This window comes from Bufo bufo, chromosome 10 (assembly GCF_905171765.1).
Source record: "Bufo bufo chromosome 10, aBufBuf1.1, whole genome shotgun sequence".
NCBI classification, from domain to species: Eukaryota; Metazoa; Chordata; class Amphibia; order Anura; family Bufonidae; genus Bufo; species Bufo bufo.
Genome location: NC_053398.1, coordinates 151,070,311 through 151,092,963, shown reverse-complemented (window position 1 = coordinate 151,092,963; position 22,653 = coordinate 151,070,311). Strand labels below are relative to the sequence as shown.

At 47.9% G+C, this 22,653-nt stretch overlaps 1 protein-coding gene across 1 annotated transcript; it reads right to left on the bottom strand.

The window, feature by feature from the left end:
* Positions 1 to 1,603: 1,603 nt before the first annotated feature.
* On the bottom strand, positions 1,604 to 22,314 carry E2F4 (E2F transcription factor 4). The gene is made up of 10 exons (XM_040409056.1): positions 22,105 to 22,314; positions 19,712 to 19,821; positions 17,883 to 18,044; positions 17,658 to 17,701; positions 17,392 to 17,453; positions 17,073 to 17,313; positions 2,442 to 2,600; positions 2,300 to 2,347; positions 2,173 to 2,217; positions 1,604 to 2,094 (listed from the first exon to the last, which is right to left on the bottom strand). Exons 1-10 carry the CDS (start codon positions 22,225 to 22,227, stop codon positions 1,982 to 1,984), a joined length of 1,107 nt encoding a protein of 368 aa, XP_040264990.1. The 5' UTR covers positions 22,228 to 22,314; the 3' UTR covers positions 1,604 to 1,981.
* Between the last annotated feature and the right edge of the window lie 339 nt (positions 22,315 to 22,653).

The window sequence follows — 22,653 nt, the reverse complement described above, 5'->3', positions numbered from 1 at the left end:
TGAGCTGAGAGAAGGCAGCGGCTCTCCCAGGAGTGGTAATTGGGGAGCGTGCCGGGTGTTGGACCCCCACCAATCAGATACTGATTACTGAAAGGTCATCAAGAAAAACAACAACTCAGAAATCCCTTTTAACTGCCTGTAAAGCCATGCACCAAGTACGGCTCAGCAGGCAGGGTCTCAGAATCCCATAGTATTCTATTGCAGGGTATAAAGATCGCAGGTTCAAGTCCCTAAGGAGGCTAAAAGTTAGTGGGGGAGATTTATCTCCCTGCGCAAGAAAAGTGGCAGTAAAAAGTCGCAAAACTACACGTTTGACTTTTTTTTTTTCTTAATGCGTTGGTCTTGATTAATCTACCCCAAAGTGCAACATGAATCCTGTAATATCTAGATCCAAAAAACTCTGGTGTCATTTTTCTTTCGTTTTCCAATACAAGAGACGGTAAATTAAATAGTATCATTACAAAAAAATACAATTTGTCTTGCAAAAAAAAGTGCCTTTCATATGTCTGAAAACTAAAAAGCTATGGCTCTTGGAATAAGGACGGAGGAAAACTAAAGGCAAAAAGAAAACGGGCCCAGTCCTTAACTATGGACAGATGTCCACAAGGGTCACCAAGTTAATGGGTTCCTTTGGAAGCAGCAGCCTGAAGTCAGTCCTCGAGAGGTTCCCGCCGCTGATGGAATAGGATGAAACGGATGGGCTGCGGCATCTTACTGCTAAGAAATGCCGATTTTGGTTTCCAATCAGTATTTTTTTTACTCTGAATTTTCGATGTGATCTGCCAGGAAGGACCATCGTTCTCGCGCCTTTAATAAACCAGAGGTCCTGCAGTTACCAGTGTGGGTGGATAGTACGGTTTTGTGTTCCTATTGTGCCCATGATGCTCTGAAGTGTGCAGTTCATAGAGTCGCAGAATCCACAGAGATTGAGCAGTTAGTATCCAGATCACAAAAGAGAAAATGCGGATGCTACACTGACATATCAGGTCTCATTCACACTTGTGTTCTCTAGTCAGGATTTTGCCATCAGTGTTTGTAAGCCAGTGGGTCCAAAAGACAGAAGCAGCGCAGAGCTTCTATGCTTTGTGTAGGTTCCACGCCAGGTTTGGCTCACAGATTGGGTTGCGTGAACGAGGCCTTATGTACTCCTTAGAAGGTCTATAGGGGGCTAACTGCCCTGACACAACAATCTGCGCAGACAGATGGAGGCCTGAAGGGCCGAGAGAATGCGCAGGTGTAAATGCATTATGTGATTCACACACTACAGGTGCAAACACTAATAGCGGGCTCCACACTGCTGAAAAGGAGTGACAAGCTGTGCCTGTAGTGTAAACATAATAGTTATTAAAGTCCTGTGATTTCTGCAGCCTGGGCCCTGATTCCACAGACTCTCTCCATCAGTATGAAAGTGAAGGGGGGGACGACGACGTAAAAACCATGACCAGGCTGCAGCTCCTCCATATCTATACCATGGCAGCAACTTCTTCCATCTGAAGCACAAACAGCGGAGGACTAAATGGAAAAACTTGGCTATTTTTCATCTCCGGACGTATACTTTCATGTCAGGACCATGCACAACCAGAACCACAAAATCAGACAGAAGCAGCTGCAGCAGGGCTTTTACTTGTGTAGCGAGCTACTGGCCAAGACATAAAAAACACAAACCACAGAAATGAGAGACTAAAAACAGAACATGAAGAACGGCAAGAACAGAACCGTAGAAAAATAACTCTTTTATATCCACATAAACAAGGAGGAAAATATTCTAAAAAAAAAAACCGGGCAGTGCTGGCCACCAGGGGAAATCTGCAAGAACACTTGTGAGGCACAACCCAGGCTGGCACCACCAACGTCGGGTCGAGGAGCCGCTCCGCAATACACAAATAGCTTCTGTTTATCCAAACAAATCCAAAAATAGAAAACTTTCTTCATGTAGAGTAAGAATCTGCGTCCATATACACAGTAAGGCACAAGGCCAAGTTCAGAGATTGATGGGGACATCAAACATATCACAGACTCCTTCACTTTCATCCAAGTTGTAGACATAGTCGTGGTCACCGGGTGGTGGAGAAAGCCTGAGCAGAGGGGCGAACACTGGAAAGGGGGAGAGCCAGCATAAGATGGAGTAAGAGGAGGTCACTGCCGTCACCAGAGGAGAACAGAAACACTCACCTTCAGAGGACATCAACTCTTCCAGAAGGTCAGATGTCATGCATTCTGGATCACAAGAGTGGAAAACCGTTACTGGAATGTCCTACACAAGGTCTTAAAGCCGGCAGCTCACCATGAAATCACTTACCTTTCGTGGGATCAAATAATTCTGAGAAGTCTGTGGGTAACTCCAGCACTGAAAGGAGAAGCAATAGATAGGACACACCAAAACAATGGGAGGATCCTTTTAAACCTGGAAGGTCAATCTGATGCGTTCTCCCATTACTTACTGTCAGATGGATCAGAACTGATCGGTTGGAACGAGGTAGAAACATTCGGCAGGTCAGGACTGTTGTCCAAGGAGGCTGAAGATTGGAGAGGGCAAGTGTCCACACTTGGAAGACGACTTAGCCCTTTATCTTCTACTTCTGGGTCTAACACCGAAGACTCTAAATGAAAAATACACATTACAGTTAATGCGGATCAGATCCAACGGCACAAAATAGTTTCTTCCATGACAAACAAGAAAAGAGCAGCCAGAGGACTACTAGTCCCAGCCCGCCTGCTCTACAGTGCTAGGTCCCTGTACTCTGCATCTTGTCAGACACTGGGGGGGATTTAACAGAAGTCTTTGTTGGCTGCATTTAAGAAATGAGACGTCTTTAAATGACACTTTTGTCTAGATAGGTTACTTTAATTTCTCACAAAAAGTAATTAACTAACCACACCCACTTTTAAAAACTGGAGTAACAGATGTGAAAAAAATCACAGGTTTTTGTGCAAATAAGGTGACGCAAATGAGACGCAAATGTTCTATTGCGCAACTTTTTGAAGCCAGAATTCTGAAATGCAGGACAAGATAATCTCCCCACTAGGTTCTTTTTTTAATATAATATTTTTGATTTTATTTATATTTTAAAGTTCTAGGATGTTATTTGTATAATATGTGAACAATAAAAACAAAAAGGACTACATTAGTTCCGATATTTCTGATATAGGGTGGGTTCGCACTAGCGTCACGCCATTCTGTTATAGGTTCCGTTTATAACGGAATGGCCAGACGGAATTCAAAACGGAAGCCTTTAAGAGGCATTCTGTTTTGCTCCGTCCTAATAGAAGTCTATGGGCACCATAACGGATCCGTCCGGTTTCAGTTATGCAGGACGGAAAAACAAAAAGTCCTGTCGGCAGGACCAGACAGATCCATTATGCTGCCCATAGATTTCTATTAGGACGGAGCAAAACGGAATGCCTTTTTTTTTTTTTTTATAATCTTTTTATTGTAATTTTCAGTTACAGTACATATAAATAAAAAGGTATAACAAATACAAGTCATTCAAAAAAAAAAAAAAAAAAAAAAATTATATATATATATATATATATATATATATATATATATATATATAATCTTAACATTAATATTAGGACACAGGTGTAACATATACGCACATAATTTATAAATGTTTTAAATATTTAGTTTCCCCAGGGTGTTTTTTAATTTTTCTACATTATACCATTCTGTGTGTTGGAATGGAGTCATCAGATTTTCTATTTTTCTATTTCGGGAGTTTCAATAAAAGTTTTTTTATATATATATATATATATATATATATATATATATATATATATATATAATCTTAACATTAATATTAGGACACAGGTGTAACATATACGCACATAATTTATAAATGTTTTAAATATTTAGTTTCCCCAGGGTGTTTTTTAATTTTTCTACATTATACCATTCTGTGTGTTGGAATGGAGTCATCAGATTTTCTATTTCGGGAGTTTCAATAAAAGTTTTTTTCTTTGTTATTGAATATCTCCATACACATCATGTATTTCATTTGGGATATTACTGCAGTTGTGGGGGTGGAGCGGTGTGTCCACGAGTCCGTGATACACGCCGCACTATTAGTAGATAAAAGATGGATTATTTGAGGAATTTGTGATGTTTGATTTTTTTCTGTCTTTTTTTAGAACTGATAATCTGGGAACTTTCAGGCCGATAGCCAATAATTTATAACGATATTCTGTGAATTTTCATTTTTGAAAAAATAAAATAAAATCCTACACAAATCTGCTGAAAATGAATATGTTTATTGTTAATGTGTAGTTTTTTTTTTGTAAATCTTTCTTTTTCATTTATACTTAATATTTTGTTTTTTTTTTACTTTATTTTTTTTACTAACTTTTAGCCCCCTTAGGGACTAGAACCCTTGTCCTATTCACCCTGATAGAAGCTCACACTGTCCCTGCTGCCCTGGGCTCTGTGCACACTGACTAGAGCAGCCAGACTTTAATAGCGTCCTGGCTGCCATGGTAACCGATCGGAGCCCCAGGATTACACTGCTGGGGCTCCGATCAGAACTGCCACTGAGGAGGGGATCCTGTGGCCACTGCCACCAATGATTAATACTGGTGGGTTTGGGTGGGTGGGGCGCACTGCGCGACCAATGTTTTTAATACTGGGGTTTGGGGGGGGGGGGGGGGCACTGCACTACCAATGATTAATACTGGTGGGGGGGCACTGCGCTACCAATGCTTTTAATACTGGGGTTGGGGGAACACACTGCACCACCAATGTTTTTAATACTGGGGTTGGCGGGGCACACTGCGCCACCAATGAAGATAACTCGTAACTCTCTCATTCATTCGTATACAGGAGGCGGGAGCTGGCTGCAGAATCACATAGCCGACTCCCGACCTCTATGACAAGTAGCTGCGATCTGTATATGAATTAACGAGAGTTATCTTCATTAGTGGCGCAGTGCCCACAGCCCCTCCCCTCATTGGTGGCGCAGTGCCCACAGCCCCGCCCCTCCTCTTGTCCTCCCTCCCCTCATTGGTGGCGCAGTGCCCACAGCCACGCCCCTCCTCTTGTCCTCCCTCCCCTCATTGGTGGCGCAGTGCCCACAGCCCCTCCCCTCCTCTTGTCCTCCCTCCCCTCATTAGTGGCGCAGTGCCCACAGCCCCTCCTCTCATTGGTGGCGCAGTGCCCACAGCCCCGCCCCTCCTCTTGTCCTCCCTCCCCTCATTGGTGGCGCAGTGCCCACAGCCCGGCCCCTCCTCTTGTCCTCCCTCCCCTCATTGGTGGCGCAGTGCCCACAGCCCCTCCTCTTGTCCTCCCTCCCCTCATTAGTGGCGCAGTGCCCACAGCCCCGCCCCTCCTCTTGTCCTCCCTCCTCTCATTGGTGGCGCAGTGCCCACAGCCCCTCCCCTCCTCTTGTCCTCCCTCCCCTCATTGGTGGCGCAGTGCCCACAGCCCCGCCCCTCCTCTTGTCCTCCCTCCTCTCATTGGTGGCAGCAGCAGCACAGGGGGCGGGAGGGAGACACTGCTTCCTTCTCCCCTGTGCTGCTGATGGAACACGGAGAGCCCTGACAGCAGCGCGATCCTTGTTCCCAATACATTATCGGTATAATCGGCAAAATAGATGCCGATACCGATAACTTTCAAAATCCTGAATATCGGCCGATAATATCGGTAAAACCGATAATCGGTCAATCCCTAAATGAAATATATATGATATCGGGTCTAGTGGTCTGGTTATTTTCCAGTGTGCCTCTGTATATTGTTGGATGTTTTGCCAGAAGTTTTGAATGTTACTGCTCGTCCATAATCCGTGCCATGGGTCTGTGTTTGAGGAGTTACATTTAGGACAGTTTGTTATTCTTTTTGGATTTTTATCATTTTTTGGGATGTTAAATCCTAGATATGCTTTATTTATTATTTTGAAAATAACCCGTCAGCGGGAAGATATTTACGGGCGGTATGTACCGTATATATCAATTTTATCACAAAGTACCACCTATTATAAAACGTAGCCTTTAATAAATTTCGTATAAAAAACAACCCCACAAATAACACAAAAAGAAAAAAAGAGAAGAACAACAATGCCTTTAGAATTAGCATTAGATATGATGTGGACCGGGTGTTCCTGAATCCTCCAAGATGCTGGAGGAGACTGTTCTCTGGGTAGGGTCGCGGCATTTGATCTGGGACCTGTCCCTAATGCTGACCCTTTTCTTAATAGTCCCTGCCCCGATAGGGGCGATCCTGTTATCAGGAACCTCCTGTATGCCCTAGGATGGCCCTGAAGACAGGCGACACAGGCAGAGCCATATGGTATGCCCAATATTGATGTATTGTGGCCTATTCTAGATACAAAAAAATAATAAATGCTCAGTACACATAGTTGTTATAGTAGATATTAAATAAATGCTGAGTACACAATGTCGTTCTTCTAGATACAAAAATAATGATGCTCAGTACACACGGTTATCTTTATAGATATCAAGTAAATGCTGAGTACATAGCTATATTTTCTATTGCAGAAATGATACTATCGACAACTAGATGCCAAGTGCACTGTTCGCCAGTTTATAATACAATGATATAGGTGCGTAAGCTATTGCAATCGGCAACACCACCCTTTAGGCCCCTAAATCCCAACTCGTTTCGCCCACAACAATAACCTGGGCATCTAATACAGTGTCCCAATAGGCATCATACATAGATAAAAATCTATTATCCCACAAATGACAATGATAGATTTGTCATTTTCAGCAGACAATTTGTGCGATAAACCATATAACTAGTCCGACATATGGACCAGGACGTGCCCCTCAAAACAACAAGATTCCCATAGGCTTCAGGGAAATGTGGTGCATAAATGATATTGCACCATATTAATATGTCAATGGTACTTGCGTGCCCCAGAATAGAGGATCAAGGCGATCTCGTGGAGTAACTGGTTACCACATTACTCCGGACGCATCGGTATCTCACTGGATTGAAAATGAGGTCCATTGTATTATTGTGAAGAATGTTTCTTTCCATCTTTCGCTGTATGTACATTTTTTGACTTTTGATCATCCTAATTTTTTTTGTATGCTTTCATCTGAAAGCTGAAGGGTCCATGTCGTAAAAAGTTTTTGGATATGTGTATGTGAATAGAGCTTTTGTAAGTTTTTATATAGCTTTGAAATTAACGGATGATTTTGAGGTGTTTTCAGTAAAAGATGAAATGTTGTTTCTGTAGATTCTTTCATCTAGATTAGAGAAAAGAGGAGATTCGTGCGTAGGCGAGGAACTGGTTATTTTTTAGGTTATATTTTTATTTATTTTTCTGTGAGCCATCTTTTGTCAGATTCATGCATTAGTTGCCCCGCTGTGTGGATTACCTTCTATATGGCTCCATAGCGGCATGTGTTTAGATAATACGGTAGTTTGTGTGTTTTTCGGATCTCTTTCCATGTTATCAGTGTGTCTCTTAGGACTACTGATCTCTTTGCTATGGTCGGCCAGTAGGTGTATTTTGTGTGTAAGAGTTTTTAGATTTTCTAATGCTGGGAGTGCTGTAGCCAGTCTAGAATGTGGCGGCTCAGACAGGCGGTATTGAAGTTTCGAATATTCGGGAGGTTTATTCCTCCTACTCTTTTGGTAACATTAGTTTTTGTAGTGCAATTTTTGTTTTTTTGCTTTGCCATAGAAATTTTGTGAACATTTTGTTTATGTGTGTTAATAATATAGGGACGGCATGCGCCGGCCGACTGTCTTTAGTTGACTGGCGCATGCGCAATATGAAAAGCTGTTCCTCTGCCCATAATGGGCAGAGCAGTGCGCAGGTGCGGGCCAGTTCCCATCCTGACTTCTTCTCTTGCCGCTCGTGACGTCCGCCAGCTGGAGGCAGAGGAGGAGGTAATAATAGGACAGAAGGGCATGCCAGAGGGGTGTTTTTCTGGGCACATCGCCCAGTAACGCCACACCTGGGCACCTTCAGAAGCTCATTTGCATACGTTTAAAAAGTGTTTTTTTCATGATCTGGACGAGGGACACAGAAAACAAAGGTACCGTTGTAATGAGGGTCAAAGAGTCTATAACCTGATCTGAGCGGTCTAAAACGCTCCCTTTAAAACCTGTCTAACGTTGGTGACTGCTGCTCGTCCTTTGATGAATCCAACTCGTGCAGGTTTTATACGTTTAGGCATCAGAGAGGCTATTATTTTGGATATTATTTTAATATCTTGGTCTATTAGAGAAATCGGTCTGTATGATCCAGGAATTGTTGGCTTTGCCTATTTTTTTGTAATAATTTTTTTTGAGCAATATTAGAATGTAGTATGTTGTTAAAGGGGTCCTCTCACTTCAGTAAGTGGCATTTATCGTGTAGAGAAAATTAATACAAGCCCCTTACTAATATACTATTATCCATTTTGCTTCCTTCACTGGCTGGATTCATTTTTCCATCACATTATACACTGCTTGTTTCCATAGTTACAGAGCACCCTGCAATCCATAAGTGGTGGTCGTGCTTGCACAATATAGATAAAAGCACCAGCCTATGCGAGATCCCACGGTCCCGGCCACCAGAGAGGCCGGCATTATTTCCTATACTGTGCAAGCACGACCACCACTGATGGATTGCAGGGTGGAAGTGGCTAACCATCGGGCGCTGCTCTGCCATGGCAATGGCCCGATGCTTAAAGGGTTACCAGAGGGAGGGAGCTCCCTTTGTCCCCCTTCTGGCAGCATGCCGATGGTTACCATGATATATCTGAGCCTGATCAGGGTTGGTGTAAATGAAAATACTCTGCAGTGCACAGTGTATTGTAGAGACATGACACCCACTGGATATTCATGGAACCAAGTGGGTCTGAGTCCAAAAAAAATAAAAAATATCTAACTTTTTCCTATATCCACAAATAACCGGTTAAAAATGTAAAAAAAATAAGTGATCAAAAAAGTCATATGATAAAAATAAAAATATGGGTGTCAGAAAATGGAGACACAAAAATGTTTTTATTGTGTAAAATAAAATGTAAAAAAAAAAATCTGGTGAATGCCGTAAAAAATAAAAATAAAAAACATAAAAACGGTGCCAAAAAAGCCATTTTTTATCACCTTATATCACAAAAAGTGTAATACCAAGCTAACAAAAAGTCAAATGTGGTACCAGTCATCTCATCCCACAAAAAATGAGATCCTACGTAAGACAATTGTCCAAAATATAAACACCCCATCCTGTCACCCCAATACTATACTGCAGAAACAGATAATCCCCCTGAAATACTAGTACCACACAGATAGTGCCCCAATACTATACTGCAGAAACAAATAATCCCCCTAAAATACTAGTACCACACAGATAGTGCCCCAATACTATACTGCAGAAACAGATAATCCCCCTGAAATACTAGTACCACCCAGATAGTGCCCCCCAATACTGTGCCCGCTGTGCTCCCCAATACTATACTGCAGAAACAGATAATCCCCCTGAAATACTAGTACCACCCAGATAGTGCCCCCCAATACTGTGCCCGCTGTGCTCCCCAATACTATACTGCAGAAACAGATAATCCCCCTGAAATACTAGTACCACCCAGATAGTGCCCCCCAATACTGTGCCCGCTGTGCTCCCCAATACTATACTGCAGAAACAGATAATCCCCCTGAAATACTAGTACCACCCAGATAGTGCCCCCAATACTGTGCCCGCTGTGCTCCCCAATACTATACTGCAGAAACAGATAATCTCCCTGAAATACTAGTACCACACAGATAGTGCCCCAATACTATACTGCAGAAACAGATAATCCCCCTGAAATACTAGTACCACCCAGATAGTGCCCCCCAATACTGTGCCCGCTGTGCTCCCCAATACTATACTGCAGAAACAGATAATCTCCCTGATAATACTAGTACCATGCAGGTAGTGCCCCCAATACTGTGCCCGCTGTGCAAATAGTGTACAACGCTAATAGTGTAACCATAATGTCCCCCAAAAATAATTGTGCCGATAGTGTGCCAGGGTGCCCCCACAGTAATAGTGCTCCCCAAAGTCCTAATACAAACAATTATCTCCCAGAGGGCATAGTGTTAATAGTGCCCCCAACAGTAAAAATGCCCCCATTGTGCCCATACTAGTAATTATGTTCCCCGTAGCCACCCAGTACGAAGACTTCTACTTCTATTATATAAAGGACACCCTATGCGCACTAAGGTTGTCACTACAGATGAGCGAATTGAAGTTGACGAAGTGGAATTTGAACTGAATTTCAGGAAAAATTTGATTTGCAACGAATCCGAATTTCCTCACGCTTCGTGGTAACGAATCGCATTTTTTCCTAAAATGGCTGCTGCACGTGTGAGGACATGGAGCAAGGAACTCTGGGAACACGGGATCACCCATAATGCCATGCATGCAGCCAATCAGCAGCCAGCCATGTGAAGTCCCAGCCATCTTGGATTCTGCCATTTTCGAGTGTACAGGGATCAGTGCAGGGAGAGGGCAGCAGGCGCTAGGGACAGTGCGAGGAAAGACTTCATTGTGCTGAAAAAACGATTTAAAAGTGCAGGGAAAGGACAGGGAGGAATCATTCCACAGCATTTATGTAGAACAGGGTTCGGGGAGGTTACAGCCTGGCTTAGGCTACTTTCACACTAGCGGTTTTCTTTTCCGGCATAGAGTTCCGTCACAGGGGCTCTATACCGGAAAAGAACTGATCAGGCATATCCCCATGCATTCTGAATGGAGAGTAATCCGTTCAGGATGCATCAGGATGTCTTCAGTTCAGTCGTTTTGACTGATTAGGCAAAAGATAAAACCGTAGCATACTACAGTTTTATCTCCGGCAAAAAAAACTGAAGACTTGCCTGAATGCCGGATCCGGCATTTTGTCCCATAGGAATGTATTAGTGCCGGATCCGTCCTTCTGTCCTGCGCATAACAAGCGGAGAGACGGATCCGTCCTTGCAATGGATTTGTGAGACGGATCCACCTCACAAATGCTTTCAGTCAGCGGCGGATCCGGCAAGCAGTTCCGACAACGGAACTGCCCACCGGATCACACTGCCGCAAGTGTGAAAGTAGCCTAATAGGAACAATCCTATTACACCTTGCTGCACTGAATGCGCATCCAAATTGCCATTATACAGCTCTGTAATTCTAGCAAACCGTTCTTGTTATTGGGGTGCAAGTGCTGTGTGATACCGCCATTAACAGGGTTTATTACAAGGAAATATTTCTACGTCTTATTTGCCCTTGTGCGGTGCAGTTATATGTTCTAAAGCATTTTTTGGCTTGTATTAGTGGGAAAAAAGGGCTTGTTAGCCGTTGTGTGGTGAAGTGAGAAAATTACAGCCCTTTATGACGTGTATTAGTGGAACAAAAATAATTTTTATTTGCCGTTCAGCGGTGCAGTTATATGTTCTAAAGCCCTTTTTGTCGTGTATTAGTGGCAAAAGAAAAATATATTTGCTGTTCAGTTATATGTTCTAAAACCTTTTGTGGAGTGTATAAGTGGAAAAAAGAAAAATATATTTGCTGTTCAGTTATATGTTCTAAAGCCTTTTGTGGAGTGTATTAGTGGAAAAAAATATATATATATTTGCCGTTCAGCGGTGCAGTTATATATTCTAAAGACCTTTGTGGAGTGTATTAGTGGCACAAAAAAGTATTTGCCATTGTGTGGTGAAGTGAGAAAATTACAGCCCTTTTTGGGGTGTATTAATTTCCTTTTTATTTATTTGATCTAACAGTATGTCGGACAGAGAAGTGCCCGGCCCTGCACAGAGGAGTGGCAGAGGCCTCAATGTTTCTGGCGCAGGCAGAGGTCACAGCAGAGTAAGGGCCGTAGCAGCAGGAGTCGCAGCGAGAGGCCTGAGCTCCCGGTGTCATCTAGTGGTCGTGTCTTGAGCAGCAACCCAGCGGTTCTTGAATGGTTGACTCGGTCATCCACTTCATCCCAAGTGACATCAGACACCCCCAGCCAACAGTCGGTGGGTTCGTCAGACACAGCCCTTAGTTGGCATGGCCCGGGAGCAGGCCTGTCCTCAACCTGCCTCTGTCCTTTTCTGTTCCCTCAGCCAGAGAAGTATTATATGCTGTGGGCTCAGCCCCACTATACAGCGAGGACGAGCTACTAGAGGACAGTCAGCATCTACTGGCCAGCCAAGATGTGGAGGAGACATCCGCCACTTCCTCCGCTAGGCGGGCAAGTAGTGATGAGGAGAGTGGCGTGGGAGCTGGTGTTGCGAGCGGTGAGGCTCCTGACCCAGAAACCGTTGAGGAGGACAGCACTGATATGCAGACATCACTCGATAATGATGATGTAGCCGATCGCACTTGGGAGCCAAGTGACGAAGGGGCTTCATCATCATCGGGAGAAGAGGGTGGCAGCTTGCCCATGAGGCAGCGGCGGAGCCAGCAAGTCGCTTGCGTGGCCGGGAGTAAGCAGTGGGAGGTCGGTAGCTAAACGTGCCAGGGGTAGACCACCCGCTTCGCAGGAGCCTACCTGCCCAGAAAGTAGTGGTGCAGGGGTTCACGGAAGCAGCGGCGGTAGCAGTCAGTCAGTGCGTAGTGTTGGCGGTAAAAATCACCTACTCAGCAATGTGGCAGTTTATTGTTAAGCTGCCAGAGGGGGTAAACATGGCCATATGTAGAATCTGTGGGCAGAAGGTGAAGCGTGGCCAGGGTGCCAATGTTGGCATCACGGCCCTGCATCAACATATGCAGCATCACTATAAAGTGGCCTGGGAGAACCGTGGCTCCGATGTGGTGGTCCAGCCTGCCGCAGCAACCGCTGCATCACCCAGTGGCACGCACCCAGTTTCAGGCGGTGAAGGCTCCACCACCTCCGCCAAAGGGAGCCGTCTGTCCTTCCCATCATCTGCTGGTCCTGATGCTCCTGCTCCTCCGTCAGCAATCGATCACCGAAGCGATTGCCAAGAGACAACAGTACGCGTGCACTCATCCAACAGCGCAGAAGCTGAATGTGTTCCTGGCCAAGTTGCTGGTGCTGCAGTCCCTCCCTTTCCAAGTTGTGGACTCTGCACCTTTCAGACAACTGAAGGCTTGTGCAGAGTCGTGTCTTTCATCAAGAAATCGAATCCTGGCTTTCTCTGCCACAACTTAAAATCGGAACCATGGTCACCGACAACGGGAAGAACAAGGTGTCGGCGCTGCGTCAAGGAGGGTCATGCGCCCTGCATGGCACACATGTTGTCAAGCGGTTCCTGAAGACTTCCACCCATCTGCAAGACATCCTAAAAATGGGCAGGAAACTTTGCAAGCACTTCAGCCACTTGTACACCGCACGGCACACCCTCTTTGAGCTGCAACGGCAGAACGGCATCCCCCAACATAGGCTGATATGCAACGTTTCCACCTGTTGGAATTCCACCCTCCATATGTTGGACCGACTATACAGAGAAAAGCAATAAACTATTTCTTGAAGATCCAAGCGGACAAGAGCACTCCTCTGTGTAACTTCAATGTCAGCGAGTGGCAGCTCATGCGTGACACCTGCCGTTTGCTTTGCTCAGGCCCTTTGAGGAGGCCACGTTATTTGTCAGTCGCCAGGACTACGGGATGAACGTCATTCCACTGATTCATGTCCTGGAACAGATGCTGGCAAATCTGGCTGGTCAGGGGACTAGATCTCACAGCCACATGAGCCCTGTGGGGGCTGAACTGGAGGAGGAGGACGACATTGGAGTACAAGCAATGTGTAGCGAAATTGGTGATTTTTACACACAGGTGGCAGGAGAAGCCAGAGGAGCTACAGGGGGATGAGGAAGACGAGTTTGTATGAATTATTTCTGGTAGGAGTTCTATTAGCAATGCAAAAATTAAAGGGGAGAAAGGGCATCCTGTTACTAATAGTGAAGGGTTCTGAGAGGAGCCGGAGAACAGACTCTTCCTGTGGGACTGGAGTATAGTGCCCTAATAGCAGTATCCAGATGGAAAAGAGATTCAAGAGAGCCCCGTGTGCCCTGTCAGCATCTAATGATAGGAGGAAAGAAGGGATACTTATTCATTTCAAATTATTCCACATGTAGCATCAGAGGTTTGTCCGCCTTGAATGAAACTAACTTTGTCTTTGTTGATTATGGAGGGAAGAATATTATTTTTCCATATATTTTGTGAAGTTAGGTGGTGTAGTAGGGTCTTTTCCCGTTTTAGGTGGGTGATTATTGTAGCTGTCAGCAGTTCGTGTAGGGAGGATATTCTTTCTAGAATCGGGGTCAGTTCTTCTGCATGTAATTTCTAATATCTATTGGCGAGGCCGTCTGGTCCCGGAGATTTTAGTAGCAGACAGGATTTCTATCTTAGTGACTGGTGTGTTAATAAAGTTAAATTGATCAGGTTATTTTTGGTAAATTGACAGATCGGAGGTTTGTAATATCAGAAGCTGTCGGTTGTATAACGTCGGGGCCATTTTTGAGATTGTATAGAGAGAAGTAATAGTCTTTGAAATTATCAGCTATAAGTTGTGGGTTTATTATTTTTTGTCAAGCTATTCTTTGTCTTGAAAGGAAGTTTTGTGGTTTATTATTATTATAGACAAAAAAATTCATTTGATATTTTTGTAATATTTTTTCATATTGATTAGTAAAAGTCTGTCGTGATTCTAGCCTAAGTTTCAGTTTGGTTTATTTCTATTTTCGATATTTGTTAGTTCCAGTGTCATTGGTGAAACTTCTGGTTTCTGTGTGTACATTGCTTTGTCCTCGTTCCATATGAAAAAGGGGTTGGAATTGGATTTGTTGTTGATGGTGAAGTGTTCTTGTGGGGAGGATTTGCGTCTAATTATATAATCTGGGTGATTAACAATGTAAGATATAAGGGGGTTGATGGACCCAAGTATCTACCGATATTGGTGTTTGGTCTGACCAAGAAATATTTCCAATTGATGGATTTTGAGTTATGCAGGTCTAATTTGCTTCTGAGGAACATATTTCTAGAATAGAAAATGTATACAATGGAATAGAAGGGGTCATCTTTTTCAGTTCCATGGTGGCATCTCCATACATCTAGGTAACCTTCTTTGAGAACGGGGTTGTGTATATTAGAGTTTGGTCTAGATTGGGCAGTGGGGTCCAAGTCTGGAAACATAGGGGGTCATTTAGTATCCTGAAATACACCTATATTAGGCACAGACATCTAGTTGCAACTTTTCCCTGCTCACGCCAGGTCTGAAAAAAAGGCCGGTGGCATGGGCGGGGAAGGGTCGCCAGGACAGCCTCATTCATCATTTTCTACGCCTGTTTTAGGTGTAGAAAAAGGTCTAAACGTAACACAGCGAGGAAGCTTCTTACAATTAGAACTGGCGGAGGATCAGTCAAAGTTATGTAGAGGCTGGCGCCTCTTCATAACTTTGGTGGATCCACTGCCAGATATAGGGCTTATTAAGACCGGCGTCTATAATGCCAGTCTTAACCAATGACTCCCATAATTTCATCAATATTGCTGCCGATGATTATAGGGCTCTCCCCACTATGTTTAGTCTACATCTTCCATGACCTCATGGGTCTACAGGTGACACTCGAAAAATTAGAATATCGTGCTATGTTCATTTATTTCAGTAATGCAACTTAAAAGGTGAATCTACTATAGGAGATAAACTCATTACATACAAAGCGAGATATTTCAAGCCTTTGTTATAATTTGGATGATTATGGCTTACAGCTTCTGAAAACCCCAAATTCACAATCTCAGAAAATTAGAATATTGTGAAAAGGTTCAATATTCTAGGCTCAAAGTGTCACACTTTAGTCAGCTGATTAATCCCTAACACCTGCAAAGGGTTCCTGAGCCTTTAAATTGTCTCTCAGTCTGGTTCACTAGGAATCACAATCATGGGAAAGACTGCTGACCTGACAGTTGTGCAGAAAACCATCATTGACACCCTCCATAAGGAAGGAAAGCCTGAAAAAGGTAATTGCAAAAGAAGTTTAATGTTCCCAAAGTTCTGTATCAAAGCACATTAATAGGTTATGTGGAAGGTTCAAGTGTCGAAGAAAAAGGTGCACAGGCAGCAGGGATGACCGCAGCCTGGAGAGGATTGTCAGGAAAAGGCCGTTCAAAAGTGTTGGGGACTTTACACAAGGAGTGGACCGAGGCTGGAGTTAGTGCATCACGAGCCACCACACACAGACAGATCCTGGACATGGGCTTGAAATGTCATATTCCACTTGTTAAGCCTCTCCTGAACAACAAACAGTGTCAGAAGCGTCTTACCCGGGCTAAAGAAAAAAAAGAACTGGTCTGTTGCTCAATGGTCCAAAGTCCTCTTTTTATGATGAGAGCAACTTTTGCATCTCATTTGGAAACCAAGGACCCAGAGTCTGGAGGAAGAATGGAGAGGCGCACAATGCAAGATGCTTGAAGTCCAGTGTGACGTTTCCACAGTCGGTGTTGATTTGGGGAGCCATGTCATCTGCTGGTGTTGGTCCACTGTGCTTCATTAAGCCCAGAGTCATTGCAGCCGTCTACCAGAAGATTTTGGAGCACTTCATGCTTCCTTCCGCAGATGAGCTTTATGGAGATGGAGACTTCATTTTCCAGCAGGACTTGGCATCTGCCCACACTGCCAAAAGTACCAAAACCTGGTTCAATGACCATGGGATTGCTGTGCTTGATTGGCCAGCAAACTCGCCTGACCTGAACCCCATAGAGAATCTATAGGGCATTGCCAAGAGAAAGATGAGCCGGAATAATGCAGAAGAGCTGAAGGCTGGAAGCATCCTGGTCTTCCATAACACCTCAGCAGTGCCATAGGCTGGTAGCATTCATGCCGCATTGAGGGGTCCAAACCAAGTACGGAGTACATATGCACGATTAGACTTTTCAGAGCTCCTACATTTTTCTATTTAACATCTTTTTTTTATTGATTTCATGTAATATTCTAATTTTTCGGAGATTGTGACTTTGGGGTTTTCATAAGCTGTAAGCCATAATCATCCAAATGATAACGAATAAAGGCGTGAAATATCTCGCTTTGCATGTAATGGATCTATCTCACATGTTAGTTTCACCTTTTAAGTTGCATTAATGAAATAAATTAACTTTTGCACGATATTCCAATTTTTGAGTTTCACCTGTACATGGGACAACAGCAGAAGACTTGGCACTCACGTGCAGGAGAACTTGGCGCAGCAGGCGTCCGGCTTCTGCTTTCCGTCTCTTCCTGTTGACCAGGTGGTGAAGGGTCGGGAGTCCCCATCACTACAGGAGGCGGCTGGACAAGATCCTCTGGTGGAGGAACAGGCACAACGACAGGAGGGGAATTGGACGTGTCTTTATTAACTAGAAGAACCTCTATGGGCCCAGCAGAACTCTTCAAATGAATCTGAAACTTCTTCTGCCCTTTGACCCCCTGGTGCAGTGAAGAAGCAGAAAATGAGACACAAGGAGCCAGGTGCAAAGTGAAGACCACAGAGAAACAGACACTTACCTCTGGAACTGGAACCTCTAGGCAGGTACCTGATGGAGCCTTGATGGCCAGCAAGGTATCTCCTGCAAAACAAAGCAGTACAGGGGTGTATGGACTGGGGGCCCCGGCTGAGGGGACATTAACCCCTGCAGTGGGAATGTAAACCTTCCACACAGGGAGCACACAAGTACCCAATAACCAGATCCAGGGAGCCGATGTGCCCCATCTACCTGCACAGCACACATCCACCCTGCTGGAAGGCCATCTTCTCCAGTCACATGACTAACCTCGAAAGCAGTGGCAGATGTCTTCATGGGTCAGGTATGCTAGCGTGTTCTTGTTAAGGAAGGAGCTGTATAGGTGTTGTAGAACCTACCAATTATTTAACCCCCTTACAAATAAAGAATGACCCCAAACCTCAGCGCCTCCTAGCTGCTGGACTTATGTGGTCTGTGTCCACCCCGCTTACACTCTGAGCAGTGAGCCACTACTAGCTCCACACAGAAGGATATCCGCTGTTCTGCACATCATCCGTCACGTTCTTGATGCTCTGCTGCACCCAGATGCGCTGCTGGTCGAGCTCCTGCTCCCGCTGCTCCAGGTCCGCCAGCTCAGCCTTCAGGTCAATCAGCTTGTCAGCAATCTCCCGAGTGTTACAGCCTGGACCAACCCCCCTGAAGCAAACAACCTAAGGATTAGGTACACAACTCTGCACCCCACCCCAAGAGGGTCAGACACTCCACCCTCAAAACTCATCCCGAGAGAGGAGCAGTTCTCACATCCATCCACAAGAAAGAATCAAGACTATGAAAAAAAAAAAAGAAAAAAAAAAAGACGAAGTCCTTAAAGGAGTTGTGTCATCTCATAAATTGTGTCCGGTGCGCAGCAGTATTTGTGCGGCCAATTCTCGCCATACTTGCTGGGTGACTGCCAGATCTCCGCTGGACCGCATTGCGGTTAATGGGGCCGGCGGGCATTCAGGCAGCGTCAGGAACAGCCAGCCGGATCTCCGCTGGACCGCATTACAGTTGATGGGGCCAGTGGGCAATCAGGCAGCATCAGGAACAGCCAGCCGCATCTCCGCTGGACCACATTGTGGTTAATAGGCGGGCAATCAGGCAGCATCAGGAACAGCCAGCCGGATCTCCGCTGGACCACATTGTGGTTAATAGGCGGGCAATCAGGCAGCATCAGGAACCGCCAGCCGGATCTCCGCTGGACCACATTGTGGTTAATAGGCGGGCAATCAGGCAGCGTCAGGAACCGCCAGCCGGATCTCCGCTGGACCACATTATGGTTAATAGGCGGGCAATCAGGCAGCTTCAGGAACAGCCAGCCGGATCTCCGCTGGTCCACATTGTGGTTAATAGGCGGGCAATCAGGCAGCATCAGGAACCGCCAGCCGGATCTCCGCTGGACCACATTGTGGTTAATAGGCGGGCAATCAGGCAGCGTCAGGAACCGCCAGCCGGATCTCCGCTGGACCACATTGTGGTTAATAGGCGGGCAATCAGGCAGTGTCAAGAACCGCCAGCCGGATCTCCGCTGGACCACATTGTGGTTAATAGGCGGGCAATCAAGCAGCGTCAGGAACAGCCAGCCGGATCTCCGCTGGACCACATTGTGGTTAATAGGCGGGCAATCAGGCAGCATCAGGAACCGCCAGCCGGATCTCCGCTGGACCACATTGTGGTTAATAGGCGGGCAATCAGGCAGCGTCAGGAACAGCCAGCCGGATCTCCGCTGGACCACATTGTGGTTAATAGGCGGGCAATCAGGCAGCGTCAGGAACAGCCAGCCGGATCTCCGCTGGACCACATTGTGGTTAATAGGCGGGCAATCAGGCAGCGTCAGGAACCGCCAGCCGGATCTCCGCTGGACCACATTGTGGTTAATAGGCGGGCAATCAAGCAGCGTCAGGAACAGCCAGCCGGATCTCCGCTGGACCACATTGTGGTTAATAGGCGGGCAATCAGGCAGCGTCAGGAACCGCCAGCCGGATCTCCGCTGGACCACATTGTGGTTAATAGGCGGGCAATCAGGCAGCGTCAGGAACAGCCAGCCGGATCTCCACTGGACCACATTGTGGTTAATAGGCGGGCAATCAGGCAGCGTCAGGAACCGCCAGCCGGATCTCCGCTGGACCACATTGTGGTTAATAGGCGGGCATTCAGGCAGAGTCAGGAACAGCCTGCCGGAAGGGGGAGGGGAATGGGACGGTGCAACACACATGGAGTCTTACCCCCACAGATGACCTCAGATCGCTCCATGTGTGGCACAGATAGGCATAGACTCCGGCAAGAGCTCCCCTCCCTTGCTATATCCCTCTGCTCCTCCTTACTTCCACTGGATGCTGTTCTTGGACTTCTTCTCAATCAGCCCGATGCCCTCAAGGACGTTGGTGATGTCATAAATCCGGCGCTTCTGTCTGACGGCGAGTGTGTCCGCGGCCTGGAGGTATAAACAAAGGGGGAGGTTAGGATCTGCACCATCCATCAAACAAACTTACACTAAGGCACCGGGCATCACTCCGAGTCTACATCCTCTCAGCCCTGAAACAACGGCACAGCGAGACATCACTGGTAACTGCAGCCGGATTCATAGATGGTTGGGGGAGCACATGGAGGAACCGTACCACAGAGCGGGGAAGGGGTAGGCGAAGGAACCATAGCGCAGAGCGGAGAAGGGGCACGTGGAGGAACCGTACCGCAGAGCGGAGAAGGGGCACGTGGAGGAACCGTACCGCAGAGCGGGGAAGGGGCACACGGAGGAACCGTACCACAGAGCGGGGAAGGGGTAGGCGAAGGAACCATAGCGCAGAGCGCAGAAGGGGCACGTGGAGGAACCGTACCGCAGAGCGGGGAAGGGGCACACGGAGGAACCGTACCGCAGAGCGGGGAAGGAGTAGGCGAAGGAACCATAGCGCAGAGCGGAGAAGGGGCACGTGGAGGAACCGTACCGCAGAGCGGAGAAGGGGCACGTGGAGGAACCGTACCGCAGAGCGGGGAAGGGGCACACAGAGGAACCGTACCGCAGAGCGGGAAAGGAGTAGGCGAAGGAACCATAGCGCAGAGCGGAGAAGGGGCACGTGGAGGAACCGTACCGCAGAGCGGGAAAGGAGTAGGCGAAGGAACCATAGCGCAGAGCGGAGAAGGGGCACGTGGAGGAACCGTACCGCAGAGCGGGAAAGGAGTAGGCGAAGGAACCATAGCGCAGAGCGGAGAAGGGGCACGTGGAGGAACCGTACCGCAGAGCGGGGAAGGGGCACACAGAGGAACCGTACCGCAGAGCGGGGAAGGAGTAGGCGAAGGAACCGTACCGCAGAGCGGGGAAGGGGCACACGGAGGAACCGTACCGCAGAGCGGAGAAGGGGCACGTGGAGGAACCGTACCGCAGAGCGGGGAAGGGGCACACGGAGGAACCGTACCGCAGAGCGGAGAAGGGGCACGTGGAGGAACCGTACCGCAGAGCGGGGAAGGGGCACACGGAGGAACCGTACCGCAGAGCGGAGAAGGGGCACGTGGAGGAACCGTACCGCAGAGCGGGGATGGGGCACACGGAGGAACCGTACCGCAGAGCGGGAAAGGAGTAGGCGAAGGAACCATAGCGCAGAGCGGAGAAGGGGCACGTGGAGGAACCGTACCGCAGAGCGGAGAAGGGGCACGTGGAGGAACCGTACCGCAGAGCGGGGAAGGGGCACACGGAGGAACCGTACCGCAGAGCGGAGAAGGGGCACGTGGAGGAACCGTACCGCAGAGCGGGGAAGGGGCACACGGAGGAACCGTACCGCAGAGCGGGGAAGGGGCACACGGAGAAACCGTACCGCAGAGCGGGGAAGGGGCACACGGAGGAACCGTACCGCAGAGCGGGGAAGGGGCACACGGAGGAACCGTACCGCAGAGCGGGGAAGGGGCACACGGAGGAACCGTACCGCAGAGCGGGGAAGGGGCACACGGAGGAACCGTACCGCAGAGCGGGGAAGGGGCACACGGAGAAACCGTACCGCAGAGCGGGGAAGGGGCACACGGAGGAACCGTACCGCAGAGCGGGGAAGGGGCACACGGAGGAACCGTACCGCAGAGCGGGGAAGGGGCACATGCCCGGGTGAGGGCACTTAAGAGGGGGCACACAGAGGAACCGTACCGCAGAGCGGGGAAGGGGCACACAGAGGAACCGTACCGCAGAGCGGGGAAGGGGCACACGGAGGAACCGTACCGCAGAGCGGGGAAGGGGCACATGGAGGAACCGTACCGCAGAGCGGGGAAGGGGCACATGCCCGGGTGAGGGCACTTAAGAGGGGGCACACAGAGGAACCGTACCGCAGAGCGGGGAAGGGGCACACAGAGGAACCGTACCGCAGAGCAGGGAAGGGGTACACGGAGAAACCATAGCGCAGAGTGGAGAAGGGGCACATGCCCGGGTTGAGGGGCACTCATGAGAGGGGGCGGTGACCCCCCGGGGGAGGGGCACTCATGAGAGGGGGCGGTGACACCCCCGGGGGAGGGGCACTCATGAGGGGGCGGTGACCCGCCCGGGGGAGGGGCACTCATGAGGGGGCGGTGACCCCGGGTGAGGGCAGTTAGGAGGGGGCGGTGACCCCGGGTGAGGGCAGTTAGGAGGGGGCGGTGACCCCGGGTGAGGGCAGTTAGGAGGGGGCGGTGACCCCGGGTGAGGGCAGTTAGGAGGGGGCGGTGACCCCGGGTGAGGGCAGTTAGGGGGGAGGGGCACACTCACCGCCTTCAGGTCCAGCACACCATCCTCCGCTTCCTGCAGCAGGGACACGAACTTGCTAGTCAGAAGCCCCAAGCTCTTCTCATGGCGACTCGGCGTAACCGGCAGCTGAGCGGGATCCGCCATGACAGCACCGCGAGGCGGGGGCGGGGCCACCGGTCACCTGCTCCAACCGCGAGCAGCAGCCGTTACTTTCGCAAAGCTCGCCGGGAATTAGTGGGCGCGACCGAGTCCTAGGGACCATCGTCAAGTACGAGCAGAGAAGGATGTAGTGATGTGAGGGAGTGAGGACAAACTGCGCACCCGGACAAAGAGCGAAGGCTGAAGGTGAGAGGCAGGAGAATGAATGGCTGGGGTAATAGGGGCAGGAGAATGAATGAATGGCTGGGGTAATAGGGAGGGGCAGGAGAATGAATGGCTGGGGTAATAGGGAGGGGCAGGAGAATGAATGGCTGGGGTAATAGGGAGGGGCAGGAGAATGAATGGCTGGGGTAATAGGGAGGGGCAGGAGAATGAATGGCTGGGGTAATAGGGGCAGGAGAATGAATGGCT

Excerpts from the sequence above, each read along its gene's own strand:
- E2F4 (XM_040409056.1), bottom strand. The coding sequence starts at position 22,227 with ATGGCGGATCCCGCTCAGCTGCCGGTTACGCCGAGTCGCCATGAGAAG. Across the intron at positions 2,348-2,441 it reads CAGTTCTGATCCATCTGACA|TGCTGGAGTTACCCACAGAC; the intron begins GTAAGTAATGGG and ends TTCTCCTTTCAG. Across the intron at positions 2,218-2,299 it reads ATTATTTGATCCCACGAAAG|AATGCATGACATCTGACCTT; the intron begins GTAAGTGATTTC and ends CTTGTGATCCAG.